The sequence below is a fragment of the Oxyura jamaicensis genome, chromosome 4 (genome assembly GCF_011077185.1).
Source record: "Oxyura jamaicensis isolate SHBP4307 breed ruddy duck chromosome 4, BPBGC_Ojam_1.0, whole genome shotgun sequence".
In the NCBI taxonomy this organism is placed as follows: Eukaryota; Metazoa; Chordata; class Aves; order Anseriformes; family Anatidae; genus Oxyura; species Oxyura jamaicensis.
In genome coordinates, this window is record NC_048896.1 from 64,699,852 (window position 1) to 64,714,949 (window position 15,098).

The 15,098-nt window shown below is 41.7% G+C and overlaps 1 protein-coding gene across 4 annotated transcripts in view; it reads left to right on the plus strand.

Moving 5' to 3' along the window:
• Nucleotides 1-15,098, plus strand: part of ARHGAP24 (Rho GTPase activating protein 24) — a 175,780-nt gene that overhangs the window by 125,768 nt on the left and 34,914 nt on the right. For 3 of the 4 annotated variants that reach the window (XM_035323637.1, XM_035323642.1, XM_035323639.1), the window contains one exon: nt 14,225-14,347. The exons of the other annotated variant lie outside the window; for it this stretch is intronic. In XM_035323637.1, coding sequence (XP_035179528.1) covers nt 14,225-14,347 — 123 coding nt within the window. The remainder of the gene's footprint in view (nt 1-14,224; nt 14,348-15,098) is intronic. 4 annotated transcript variants of the gene reach the window in all.

Genomic DNA, 15,098 nt, shown 5'->3' on the forward strand with positions numbered 1-15,098 from the left:
TCTCTCCTCCATCTCTCCTCCATCTCTCCTCCATCTCTCCTCCATCTGCTGGCCGAGCAGCCCTTCGCGGAAGGGTTGCTGCACCTGACTGCTGTTGCACCTGACTGCTGTGCAGGAGCGGTCATTCCCACAGCCTGCTCTGTACCCCTGCTGTTCCTGGCCTGCGGCTAGATTGCAAATGTGCAATGTAGCTCTCTGTGAGTACCTAAAACAATGCTAAATTCAGTATTTCTTTCTATAAAGCGAACTGCAAGGGAGGAAATTATTTTGAACTGGGTGCTAATTGAGTTACATTTGATAGATTGACCCTAGAATCCAGTCCTATTCTGTGACACGTGGGAGAAGTGACTCGTCTCTTACCATGATAGAGAACTTAGCTTTGTCTGGCAGCTCCTGCCTAATCCGTATAAGACCAGGGAAAGTCATTTTAAAGTGCTGTGCCTGGCATTTCTGCTGAGCTCCGCATGTGAGCGCGGCTCTGCCGGTATGTTGTTTGTGGCACTTAAAACACCCCACTCCTGGGGGCACGTCCCCTCTCGGTGTGTGCCTCAGCACACTTCAGATGGGTTCAGCTGTTTGGTTTGGATAAGCATCAGAGAGTTTGTGTCCTAATTGGGAAAACTTGATTTCTAGAAATTATGTGGGAAACCTTGTGAGAGGCAGTGCCCTCATGTGCTTGCTGATACTTGCCAGTTTGACCTGTCATTGATTCTGGAAGAGTGTTTCTGAGATACCAGAGACACCTTTCCAAAATATCCCCCAGGTTTTGGCAAATTCCATGTATGTCCCAATAAGTGATCCTGCAGTTCCCACTATATTTGGAATAGGAGGTTTTGGAGATAAATTTAATCATCTTGCTGGGAAATAGTTATCTCTCACCAACTTCTACCTTATCATATAATTTCTGTTCTTAGTCTTACAAAAATACTTTCTGACAGATATGCTGTGTGGTTTAAGGTCAGTCACTTGCTGGGTCTGTCTGTAGTGCACATCACAATAAAAACGGTACGTGCCTCCATGTAGAAATAGCACCCATAGTGTATACTAACCTGATAATGAGTTGTAACCCTTTGATTGAATTTATAAGCTGTCAGAGAATGTGACAGGACTTAGGAATTCATCAAAAGAACATAATTTGCCATGGAATGATTTTGTAGCTTCCAGTGCAGCTAGAGAATCTTGTTAACTGTCACTGAAATCTTTTTCCTTAACTTGAAATTACCGTGAGCGTGCTCTTTTATTAGGCAGTAATACGTTGGGAAACTCTACCATCTTTGGATGGAGGTTTCAGCCTACATTGCATGTGGTGTTTATGAACAGTAAATCTTCCAGAGGAGCCAATGGCAGTTGAATTCCTCTCTCCCGTTCTGTCAGCAGCAGATATTTTCATGTCATCTTTAGGTCACTGCCCCAGGTTTCTAACTTTTCCTTGCTTCAGGCTCTGTGCTTCATGAGAAGCTCAAATGACTACCTAAGGCTAGATGCTGTCTCTCCGGTGTTAGCCGGCACCTGCTGAGTGTGTGGCTGCTTTGGTTCATACTTCGCAGCTGCCAGATTGTTGTTGATTTTCGTCGCATTTCCCATCGTCAGAGTTTAACTCTTTCCACAGACCTAAAGAAATGTGCCAAAAATAGATCAGAAATGTCTAATAGTTCCATCTCATGTTTGTTATGCGCTGTCATGACTTTATTACATAAACTTTTTTTCCCCGTTGTTAAAACAATCATCTTGAATAACTTTTTCTTAATTAAGGATGACTTACTTGGTATGGTTAGTGATATTTCTTGTTTAATAAATAGTCTGTAGACACTTCAGGGATATGTTTTCAACCGTTAGCTGTTTAAGAAATTGCTAATAATGATCACATGCCTGTGCACGTCTGGAAGCTGGTGTGCAGTCCAGAACAGCCCAGGGAATAGGGAGCTAACATTTGCGACTAGAAATGGACCCTCAAAGCATGCACACAGACACTCTCATGTCAGTGAACTTGCATGGAAAGCTGAAGTGAGGGTGTCCACATGAACAGCTCAGAAGAGACCTGATATTTCCACGGAGTGATTCATCTCATCTTAGAAGAGGTTCCAAAGATAGCTCAGATGAATCACCCTCTGGCAGTTCTTTGCCATAAAAAAAAGCTTGTGGCGATTAGTTGAAGACCCGACCTATTTTTTTAACTGCATCATAAGAGCATATTTGTGGGTTCTCAGATGGAATGAGGATCTGGGGGCAAAGCCGCTACTCTGAGAAGTTAAAGCTCAGTTGGTCACAAAAGCCCTGAAACCACCTAAGCCTATGAGCAGCTGGGCCCGGAGCCTTTGGCAGGCGCTCCGTGACGAGCCCGGTGATGTACCTCTGAGGGGAAGCTGTAGGCAGCAGTGAACGAGCTTCCTGGTGTCGGAGGTACGTGTGGAGGTTAGCAAGGCACTGAGCACTTGTTGTGCTCTGCAGATAACTGGTGCTTGGTGACTCTTCCTGGAGGAAAGCTGCACTTGAATGAGAAAACTCAGAGACATTTAAAGGACTGAGGAGTTGAGCTGATAATTCATGAAGCGGCGCTGCTTCTGTCTGAGTTTGCATTGAGTTGATAGCCCAAAATAGTGCTAGGAAGCATGGTGCTCCTGGAGACATTTGATTTCAGAGGAGCTGAGGAACAAATGTCCTGAGCTGCTAACTAAAACCTCCTGCTGCTTTAGATAACCGAGAGGGTGATATGCAGAGGCATAACTCTCTGCTAGCTCTTCTGTGTGTGTCAATTAGCCCTCAAGTTTCATTGAGTAACTTACTCTTGTTTTGTTTTCTGAACTGCAAGAACATGGCTTTGCATTATTAAACAAGTGCATTATGATGAAGTGATGTGTATGCATAATACATACTTGCTCAGTTAGCATATCTGTATCCTTTGGGTTGTGTATACATGCCACCACGAGCTATTATTTTTATCTGTGATCTAATTAGAGGACAGATAATAGAGGAAATAACTAGTTGCTCTGTGTAGAAATGAAGTACTTAACAGTTAAGCATAATTCAGTGCAAACTGGAAAGCACCATGCTCAGAACCTGGGGGAGAGCATGTGCAGTTTCCACTGGAGAAGTGAAGCTGCTTCTCCCTCAAAGTTGTTGGAAACGCGGTATCTTTACTGCCAGATGTTAACAAAATCGTTGCCCTGTAAAATTAGAAGAACATTTCTGTGTAGCAAAACAGTTCTGTTATCTAAGAACAAACAGTGTTTTCTTGCCTGTGTGGAGCAATGACCCCAGCTGCTGCATGAGACAGAACTACAAGACAGATCGATATGTGGCTGAGCACCAGCAATTTCACTGTCCTGGGGTACCGGACAGTTGCCTGCTGAGCAATGCTCTTCTTTTTGGCTTGCTTTCCAAAGCAGATACACAATAATTTATCTGTTCAACTTCATTTTTGTGATGTGCTAGTCCCCACTGCCCTTCTGTTTTGCATACAGCAGCATGTTTAGAGGGATAAAAGAGCGCCTAGATTTGTAGCTGCTGAAGGCTCAGGGTAGTCCATGTTTAGGAGGAACAGGGCGCTTAATGTGCACGTGCTGAGAGCAGAGGTGAGCACGTGCTTCAAGTGTTGTTCCTGTTAAGACTCTGAGGAAGACAGAGGTGTGGTATCTGGGCATCCTGGCTTGCACGCTGAAGTTCATGTGCCCATGGCTAAAGTTAAGCCCCCCGGTCCCTGGGTGGTGTATGCTTAAGAACTTTTATTCTGGTATCGAGCCTTCCTTTCTTAAAATCATGACAAGTTTTAACTTCCTTCAAGGTCAGATGCCAAACAAGTAAGTGCTGAGGAACTGACCTTTCAAAATAATCCATTTCAAGTTGGTTCCTTGCACTTGAGCGCAGTTCATGATGTGAGGCTGAAAAGCAAAGAAAGCACTTGGTAGCACAGGGCAGCCACCTCTCCAGCAGCAGCAGCTCTAGGATTTTGCTTTTTGCCAAAGCAGAGCCTTCACAGTCTACTTGCAAGGCATCTTTCTATATTGGTCACTATGTCTAGACCAGCAAATGCACGTGTGGGTTGTTTCCTCTCTCTTTGGTACGTACCTACAGAGAGTTTCTCCATATGTGGCTGATCTCTCTGTTTATTTTAAAGTTACACAATGGTCATTTTGGGTGTCCAGCTTGAAAGAAGGTTGTTATTGTCAAATGATAGGAGTGCAGTAAGTTGTCTTTAAGGTGTGTCATGAAAGTCAGAGAAAATTGTAAGCTGGCTGTCATTTGTATTCTCTCAGGATAAATCAGCTATGGCAGCACAGAAGGGACCCATTAAATCTCTTGCCACTGATGCTTGTCTCCCCAGGAAACAATAAAAAAAAGTCAGAATTGGGATGGGGGAATTAACAAAGATGGATATAGTCTAATTAATTTGTCCAAAGAATAAGGCTTTGACAGTCTGATTTTATATCCTCTGTGTTTCCAAATTTTCCCTAAAAAGCCACAATGTTTTAATGTTTTTAACTGTTTATGGAATTTGGCAAGACTCTTTGCTTTAATCTGTACTTTCCTGAACTCATTATTTCATAGGATGGCTCTTTATGGTACAAGTTTTGCAAGTGATGATGCACAAGTGGGTCCCCCAACACATTTTCTGTAACTTCATCAATACTGGGTACCTCTCAAATCCTAGCAGAAAGGATGGATGTAGAGGAGCGGATTTCTTGTGGCCAGACTCTGCTTTTTGTTTAGTTATATCTTCCACGTCTTGATGCAAAAACACCCATGTGAAATTCCACTACAAGAGGCAAGGACTGAGAAGCTTTTTTGAAAAGTGATATTGAATGCAACTTTTGCGGTTCCATCCAATTATTTCACTGCTTCCCTGCGCTGATAATAGTTTGTTAAGACCACGTAATATTGTAACATGTGTTTTGTCAGCATTAGAAAATTTCACGTTAGTGCCAGGGTGTGTATTTACAACCATCTGCACTGAAGCTGTTTATTCTCTTTACAAGTTTGACTTGCATCCTGGAAATCTGTCCTTTCTTTCCTATCTGATTCTGTGAGTTCATTTCCAATATTGACTGTACAGGCAGAATAATGCGATTTCATCAAAACATGGCTGAGAAAGAGGTAGAACAGTGTTTTTTGTTGTTGCAGTTTCACAGAACTTGAACATAAATAAGTGGATTCACTAATGGATGCAAAAAACGTTAACCAACAGCTCTGAAAAAAGCTGAAAGTCACAACAATAGAACAGCAAACATGACAGTTCAGACGGCATTTTATATCACAAGGATGATGACAACATTGAAAAATTCTTTCTGGAAGGCTGCAAGCTATCCTCAGCAGTGCGAAGCAAGCATGCCTCTGACTTCCACGTGGCACTGATTAACCAGGGAGGCAGCGATGTGTGCCGCTGCTCAGGGGCTGGCGGAGTGCAGAGCTGTGGAGGGGTCGACACGATGTGATGGCCTTTCAGTGCAGCCTGTAAACAAAATGTTCTGGGCGGTGTGCCTTGAGCAAGAAGAGAGATGAGATTTTTAAGTGGGAATGGCACGAGGTCAGGGGGGAATGCAAAAGTTGACTGCACTGGCACCAGCGTCTTAGTTACAGGAAAGGGAAGGAGGAACAGATGTGGCAGACTAAGTGGGATCTGTGTCTGAGGATAAGGTGGCTAACAGAGAAATCCACCTGAAGCAGAGGCGAATTTTAAACTGCAAATAAAGAAAGAGCAGCAAAAGTAGGGGAGAGAGGCAGAGTGAGATGCGTGCCTGAAAAGATAAAGTACTCTGGAAAAATAAGAGCTCTTAAATGTACGAGGGATGGCTTGAATTCACTGCTTTCTTTTCCCTCATTACTTACATTTTTCAGCATAGTTATGACCGCTGATGAGCAAGCATCACAGCTTGTTGCTGAGGTATCTATGCAATAATTATGTTAGCACAAGACTTTTGGTAGCTGTGCAATACACAAAACACGTGTATATAGCACTGTTCCATGCTCTTATCGTGTAAGATGCTTTTCTGTAAAACCTTTATAGGCATATAGTGCAGTTGTAGCCCTGCAGCATGGCTGAAAGCTACTGGTACAGACTATTCATCATGTTACAGATGGTGAATACATTTCCTGAGCCTGCTTTCAGGTATCCAACAGCAGCTGATTCAGAGCTTCCTGCAAGCAACTCCCCCTCTTGAATACCTCCTGCTGTCTTTCAGGATTATACTGCAAGTGGGGAAATTGTGATAGAGCACAAAACCCACCAGGGAATGTACTTGTGTTAGCAGTCTTTTGCCATTTAACCACTGAAATTAGCCTGCAGCCCTTATGCTTAAAAGCTAATATGCACAAAACCCAATACACCTTCAATGCAAAGAACTGCTATTCAAGATGATTAACACAAAAATCAGGTTGGACGCTATCAGCAGAAAATGTGTCTTTATACTCAGGTATTTAAAAAGCAGTAGCTTCAGTATTGACTTGTTTGCAGTTTCTTAATTGCTGTCTTGAGGAAAGTGTATTAGTTCTGTGTAGAAAGAGAAATTAAATAGGGCCCCTGATATGGTTTGGTAGTGAAACAACAGTGAGTTTGATAACAATGTATTTCAAAGCCAAGGTTCTCAGGGGTGGTGGTATTAATCATTTAAAACATATAGGGGATTTGAGCATGTCTACAGGCCATCTCCTTTCAGATGACACAACAGCACTGAGCCTGACAAGAGCAGCAGATAAACAGGACAGCCCTGGGTAAAAGAACTGGAATTGTAATTTGTCTATCTTTCTCAGCCCCCTCTATTACTTGTCATCAAGGCTGTAGAGGTGTAATGACACTCAGAGTAATGCAGTGGGTCTGATACCTGCCCTGGTTTTAACAGAACAGTAAAACAGTATTTGGCAAGTTTTATGGAATACATTTTAGAAAATGCTTAGAAATTAAGTTCAAATGGTGGCCACTGCTGTGTTGTAACACCTAGCCATCCAGATAGATTTATCTGTCCAAAGATTAGGGGAATACCAGTTAAGGTATTTCACCTAATATACTGAAAACTTACAAAGCGTATGGGATTTTTTTCTTAGTATCTCTTTGATCTTTCTAGTCTGGTTGGTCTTTCTTGGACCAGGAATAGAGCTGGCAAGAAGTTCCTTGTTTTAATTATCGGTATGACTCAATTGTATTCTTCTTCATATGGAAGTGAAACGTTTCAGCTTCTTTTTCAGCATCTCTTATGATGGGATTCAAACAGGTTCTGCAGTAGTGACAACATGTTAAATTATCAGCTTCCATTTTCTCTAAAAACAAACTTTTGGACTCAGTTTTGCCATGAAGGTCTTCAAAACACAAATCTTGAAATCTTGGGAATCATCAAATAGTAAGCTAAGATACACGAATCCCTAAACCTCTTAGTTTCTAAGCTGAGCAGTGTTTTTTATTGTTGTTGTTGTTCTTTTGTTTGTTTCTTTTTGTGAATATGAATGAAATGCTAAGAGTTGCCAGGTTGTACTTTAATTTCTGTGGAATATAGAACTATCAGGCATTCTAGGACATGATTGTTTAGTTGCAGAGTGTAACTTCTTCATTGCAGCCTAGCTCAGGGAGATTTTTCTCTTCCCTTTGGCTCTTGGAGTATCCACCCCTTATGGCTCTGATAATGTCTCTTAGAGACCCTTCCAGGATGCTCTCTTTTACTCCAAGTTGATACAGACATGCTGTAGAGAAACTGTGCCATGAAAGACATAAATGAATGGAACCTTGTCAGAAAATACAAGGCTCTGTGTAGAGTTTCAGTGGACCAGGTTTCCCTGATGAGAAAATACAGCATGCATTATCTAACAGTCACTTCAGAAGTAATGCTGAAGCTCCTGTAAGTATGGAGTATTTATCTTTGATATTCATAGTGTTGCTTTTCTCCTTTTTGGTGGTGGTGGTGTTTTGTTTTTTTTTTTTCACATGAGCTTTTGCATAGCTATGAAGAACTCAGTTCTCCAGACTATCTTAATCATGTGGGGAAAAAAAAAAAAAAAGAGGGCTGACTGGGTCTTCGACTATATACTCCTTTTTTCATCCTAGATGAACTAAGTGGGTACTCAATTCTTGGTAAAGCTTTACATAGTGGAGAATAGTAGAAGCAATGCCAGGCATATGCAAAATAAAGGTTTTGAGAAAAAAAAAAAAGTTAAAAAAGGAATCCAGCTTTTGTCTGCAAGCCCCACATTATATCTGCATCATCAGAACTAAGTCCTCAGCTGATCTGCAGAAATCCGTTGGTCCCTACCTTCCCCTCCACCACAACACAGCTGTAAGAACATATGCTTGGCTGCTTAGCAAGCAGTCTGCGCAGCTCAGTAATGCTGCAAGGTTCAAGTAGCTGTGTCTCTTTCGGTTATGTCTTTAAATCAGTTACCTGAGATGGAGCCATTGCTAAGTCTGTCCTACTCTAATAGAAGCCTCAAGCATATTTGCATTTGCCATAAGGAAAGGTTTCTCAATGAATCCCAGAGCCAGTTAGATATTAAAATCCTGTTAAAATACAATTACCTCCAGGTGCTTAGCTCCCTCATTTTTCTTTGCAAAGTTCAACCCATGTTACAACCAAGCTTTTTGCAGTTAGATTTTTCTGCTGGCCCAGTTGGAATGACCACAAAATGTTTTGGTGCTCAAACTGGCCTCACAGTTCAAGGGCAGTTTGAAGGGCAAATTGTCCCATATCAACTTAGTGTGGGTTGATATCGAACAGTCTTTTAGAAGCTCATCAGTGTGTCAAGTCAGACAGCTTTGCTTAAAGCAGCAGTGATTAGCGTTAATAACAAGGTTGGGTAATCATTATTTCTGTTTCGTTCTTAAACAAGAAGTTCCATTAGGAATAAAAAAAAAAAAGACAAGAAAAGAGAATAAGGTTGTTCATCTTGGTCCGTGATACCCTAGTAGCCCCTGCCTTTTGCAGAGATGATTACTGCTTTGGATTACAAAGTCTGAGTACAAACGATGTAAAGTGCAAGTTGATGAAGTCAATGCACATGAGCTTTTCCAGAGAAACACATTAAGTATGTCACTTACCATGCACTTAATTTGCAACACAGAGAACATTTAGGAACACCAAGTATATTGGGAGTTTGTCACGAATTCTGTGGTAATTATTGCTATTTTGCTTGTAAAGAAATACTGACTGGAGCAGGAACTATACTGAGCAGGAACTATAAATTACTTAGTATCGTACACTTAACGGAGGAGAGCATGCCTGCTATGTTGCACAGAGGGTTGGCACTTATTTCTACAGGGGACCAGAATCAGAAGGTTTATGCAAAACAGAGATGATGTGAACTGTTGTGATTTGCCAAGAATTTGTATGGAATATCAGCTCCACCTGATAAGGTCTTCTACCTTAAAGGCTGGTACAGCTGTGAGGATTCAGCTGATACAAGATGTTTGAGGAGAAGAGGAGGGCATTATTTAGTGTGCCTATGCAGAAGTGGTGATGGGCCAGAACCATCTGAAAGATTAAAAAAAAAAAAAAAAAAGAACCCTGAGGGACCCTCAGGCAAGATTTTCAGAAATTTATGTCCAAGCATCAGTTCCTAAACCTTTTTGGATGTATATGGCTTATAAATGTCTTTTTTTTTTTTCTTTTTTTTTTTTTTCCTGAATTGATGAGTAACTAGGAGCTCCTGTTTCAGTGCTATATATAGGCATGTTCAGTGTATTCATTGAAAATGTTACCAGACTGAAATTTTTCTATTCAACATTTTCCTGAGAAACAAAAGATTTAGAAAACAAATGTGAAGAATCCAAGCAGGAGGTTGTTTCTGAAGAAAACCCAGTGGCTTGTGCTGTAATGCCAATCTGCTTTTCACCATCTTTCAGTTCCCAAGCTGAGAATGAGGGTTTCAGAATCTGTGGCTTAACGAAATGCAGAAGGGAGTTGGGAACTGCTTCACTTTGAAATTGGCCTCCAATTATTTTTTATTTTATTGGAATGTGAATATTCTTTTGAGGTTGGCCATGATATTCTCAGCTCAGAAAAAAAAATCAGATTGATCCTACTTTTTGATGTTCTTCTTGGGAAAAAATTCTCTTTTAAACAGATGGTATGAATTTAATCCCTTTACGTTTCATTCTCAAGGATGATGGAACTACTGTTTGTAAGAGAGATGCTTTTAAAAAGACAAACAAATATTGATTCTCAGTTCAGCCTCTTGAGTTCTGGCAGGAGAAAGGTGTTGGGTTGGACAGGAAGAGATTTCAAGAACAAAACACATTGCCTGACTTTTTTTTTTTTTTTTTTTTTTTTTTTTTTCCCAGCTGAGTACAAAATGTCTGTGCACATTCGCATTTTACCAACAGATGATACAAAGCAGGTGAGCGGTTGAGCCTGATACTTCAGGAAACAATCGCCTTTCAACTCCGTCACCACCTCTTTATGCTTTTCCGACTGTGTGTGCTGTGGTGCTGCATGAGCGAACGCAGGCTGTTCCCTTTCTTTTCCCCTGTGGAGTGGATCCCTGCAGGAACTGGCCTTTCTGTATTTTAATTGTTTTTTTCCGGTTGCTGGCAGGAGTTCTTAAAATACCTCGCCTCGCTTGTATCAAAGCAGCGCTAGCTCGGCGCACAAAGCTGCGCCCAGCATGGGGCTGAGTGGTCTCAGGCTGTCCTGGTCAGGAAGCGCAGCAGCAGTCTGTATTTACCCGTCACCGAGCTGCTGGAGGAGGCAGGAGTGGCATTTGGGAACCCATAAGTCGGTGCTAGTGCAGGAGGAGGGGCAGGGGGAGAAATTTGACCTCTCTGAGTTGGACGATTCACCATGGCATTGTGCGGTTTCACTGTTTCCAGTCCAAATGGATGCTCTGGATTGATTTATTCAATAAATGTAATTCATTTCTGATGCTGCCAAGAAAGCAAAACAGATTATGGAGTGGTTGGGGCTGTACAAACAAAAATGCAATATTACATTGTAGTTTCGAGAAGCAAACTGGATCCACTTATGTTTGGCAGTTACCAGAGGATGTAAGGAACAGGATGTAAGCATCAGTTGTGTGAACAGCAGCTTTTCATCTTGAATATGTCAGAGTCAACTTCTTTGATCAGGTACACTGAGTTCTGCTCCTTCCAGGTCCTGTGACACCTGCGAAGTAATGAGTGGGAAAGATGAAACAAAAGCTGAATTCGTGTTCCAGCTCTCTGAGGTGGCTGGCCACAAGCAGGCCACAACCCCCAGCACTGTGTGTCTCTTGTATTTGGACTGCAGATGCAGGAAAGGGAACTTGAAAAGGCATAATCTGGAGCTGTACAACAAAACAGGTAAAATATGTTATGGTTTGCATGCCCATAGGAAAGGATTAAGGATGCGTTCACATCTCTAATGGACTCCACGCACAGCACCATTTTCAAGTTGAGGCACTTAATGCCAGTATCTGTGGTACGGATAAGACGTCTCATTTTTGGAGAAGGTGATCTACTCACTCTCCATTATAGCTGTTACAGTAATATATGGAACCAAAAACAAGAGTGAAGATTTTAAGCAGTACCTTTCAGAGGTATCCTGTGGACATACTGAGATTTAGAAAGGCCCTTGTTATTCTGTTTAAGTTTCACTAATGACTAGTTATTTGAGGTGACTTTTTACCAGACCATGGGCCTTTCTTCTTGTCTGTCCCCATACTCCTGTTTGGTTTGTATTTTAAATACAGTCCCACTAGAAAATTAACAGTTGCAATAATACACAAATTAAACTCGCTATTGTATCCCCCAAAATCTTTTAGCAAAGTTTAAGACTAGCTGCTGTCAATTTTTGAATAACAACTAAATTAATGCGTAAGTAGAAGAACTCTGCAAGAGTTGGTATTGTGGTGTAAAAGAAAGGGGTCTAATTACAAAGGAGACAAATCAGGTACTGATATAAAATGGTGGAGTTCTTTTGTTAGGAAACCTTTTCTTTCTTAGACCAAAAGAAAAGCTAACCAAACATCGTTTTCTTTCTCTGCTAAACTAAACACATTAATTATGTATTAGCTGAATGGGTGTTTACTTGAGTTAGTTGTTTAGAGTACTGCTCTGGAATCTCCACTGTAAATCTAATATCTAGACTCACAAGATTAATCCAGTTTACCTGGAGAGCGCTATCCAGAAAGCATTTTTGTTAGAAAATGATGACTGAGTAAATCTCACATAATCTGCTGAATTTAACTATGTACACTGTTAAAAGCATATGGAATGACCAGAGACATCCAAGAAGGAGGGTCATTAGATGGCTATGGTTGTCATCCTTCTTTTCTTCCCTATTTAGAAAGAAAATCAAGTCACCTCTTGTTTTATTCTCTGATCTGAATTCTACTTTCTGTGAATACATCTTTTTGTACAGCAACTTAGAGGGTCCTGGTCCGTAAAAGGACACCTACAATACAGTATGGTAGTGTAAATGGGATTTTTATCAGCAAAGAAAATGACACAGCTATGTTACAGGCTTGTTCTCTGTACTATGTTTATTGCTATTACATTTAATAGGCAATATCTTGAGGCATTTTGTTTGTATCTTTGTTTCTGGGTCTTACCAGGTCAAGAACTCTAGATGTTAAATCGAATTTGGGACCAGGTTCAGAAGAGTGTGTCATGTCTACTCTCTGAGTGTGAGATCTGTCCTGGCTGTATGCAGCTTGGCCAAAAAAACGTAGAGGCTGGGTATGCATTTCCAGGGCCTGACCACGTGCTTTTTGCTGGACGGGGTTGGTGTGGAGTGCTGCTGTTTGGAATGCTGATGCTTCCTCCTTCCCATACCCTCATCCTCCTATTCCGTGAAAGGTAAAAAATGGTGGAATGAAGCATAAAAGGCCCTTGTTTTGTAGCAGTTGCTATGGTAGTAACTGAAAATGTTCCAAAAAAAAATAAAACACGCTGTTTTTTCTGTAGTGTTGGCACCTAAAATAGGTTCTTTGCTACCTTTAACAATGTCAGAGAAGAAAAATAGTGCTTTTCGGACTTTTAAACTGTGATACATCCTAAAGCATACGTGCATTGTACTTAGGTTGCTGCATCAGTCCTTGGGATGCTGTGTGTGGGAACACACGCTTGCTGTATGTATAGGTGCAGTTGGCAGAAGATGAGTTTCATTTGCTTCCAAGTTCAAATTTAAGTTTTGAGTAATGATTTAAACCCTAAGAATGAGTTGTCAGTTTGATCTGCCTATGTCTAGGCAAATATGGCTTGTGTTTGTAAAACTGTGTTTAAGTTATTTTTGCAGACGTGTGGGTTAATTCTGCAGAACCTGGTGTATACAAGTAAGTTTATTCATAATGGTTGTGCCAGGAAGCCATGGTTGAATTTGCTAGCCACTGAGTGTGACACCTTGCAGAAGACTAGCAGCGTTCCTGAGGCAAGAACAGAAATACTTGCGTTATATATGACCAGAATCAAGAATGGAAGAAGTTGTAAAGAGATAAGCACAGAAACTTGTGGGATTTGTAGTTTTTGCATGAAATCTAGCACATGCTGTTGGCTCAATGAAAGGGCTTCAAAATGTCTGGTGCTGTCTTTCTAGAAGGGTTTGTTCCTACTGCAGTGCTGGAAGAGTGGCTAGAATCCCCATCTGCTCTTGAGCTAGCGTAGTGCCCATTAGGAGGGAACTGGTGCAGTACTAGAGGTGTGAAAACCTGTGGTGAGCCAGGTTCTGACTTTAACCTTCTCAGTGCTGGTCTGTCCTTTACAAGGAATAATAAATCAGTGTGTTCCCTCCTAATCCTCATGAGACCCATCCAAAGCAGCGGGTTGTGCTGTGCCCGCTCCTAGCATCATCTGCCTTCTCCTCAGAGATTCCCAGCAACGCTCGGGAGCAGCAAATGTCATTGCCAGGAATGTGACACAGTGTTCCTGAAAACAAAAACAGACTCATCCCCACTTGTTCAAAGCACACTTCTCTCTGGCTGCATTTATTCTCCGTGTTGTGGTACAGTAACTGCTGCAAACCTTCCAGTGCATATATCAGGTTACGGATGAGTGCAGGCCCCGTGGCTCTTGGAACAGCACGGGGCTGGTTTTGTTTACCGATGACATTTATCCTCTCATTTCCTTTTGGAAGCAAGACAGCTCCTCGCTGTCTGATGGGGAATATACTTACAGGACCTTCTTTTCATGCCGTAGCTGATGATAAACACTCCAGTGCCTGGTGTCATGTCTGCTTGCCACGGAGCTGCTTTTACCACTTTCAGCAGTCAGTCTGGCAGGAGCTGGCTTGGCAGGCAAGCAAAAGGGTTTCTAAAGTGCAATTATCTTCTCTTGCAGGAGCAGACCGAGAGCGGATGACAGCTAATCATGAGACGTACCTCCTCATGGCGGGCACGCAGAATGACATGGAGGATTGGGTGAAATCCATTCGCAGGGTTATATGGGCACCATTTGGAGGAGGTGAGTCAGCGAGAGGAAATGCAAGGCTCCAAGTTGCACGAAGACATAGGGGCGATTTTGTCATCTCTTGCTCTCAGCCAGAATTTGAAGAGGAGGAAACAAGAACAGTCTAGAACTTTCCAAAAAGTGGAACAGGTCCTTTGTTTTCACTTGCAGCACAGGCATCAGGTGTGTTCCTACACAAAGCACTCAGTTAAAAGGCTTTAAATGATCTGGAACTACTTTCCTTGATAGGGATAGCACAGGACAGCATGTTACCAAGGTGAGGGAAGTTTTCACAGAAGATGTGTCTTCTACGAAATCAGCTTTCCACTGGGAGACCTAGGGTAATTCCTTTGGTCAACAGCTCAAAGACCATCCATGTTAGAATAAGCTGTCAGTGATTCTCCTGCCAGTGGTAATGTTATTATAAATCTGTATTCTCTGATAGTGAGCCTTGGAATATTAGCACCAGCATTGTATGCTAGTCTTTTTCTTTTGATGGACAGACCCAACAATTTTAATAGTACTGAATTTATGGGAAGAGCAACTGGATTGCATTGTGTGCTTTTTTTTTTTTTTTTTCTCTTTGCAGGTGTTGTTAGCATGGAAAAATAAGGCAGGATTGTCTCTGATCACAGAGAAGAGCAGTTATCACAGAAAGCTGTGATTGGTGACTGCATATGCCTTTCTTTTTACACCTGTCAGACACAGCACAGGAGAGAGGATGGGAGGGACTGAAGGAAACTACACATTTTGATCAAAACTTTTC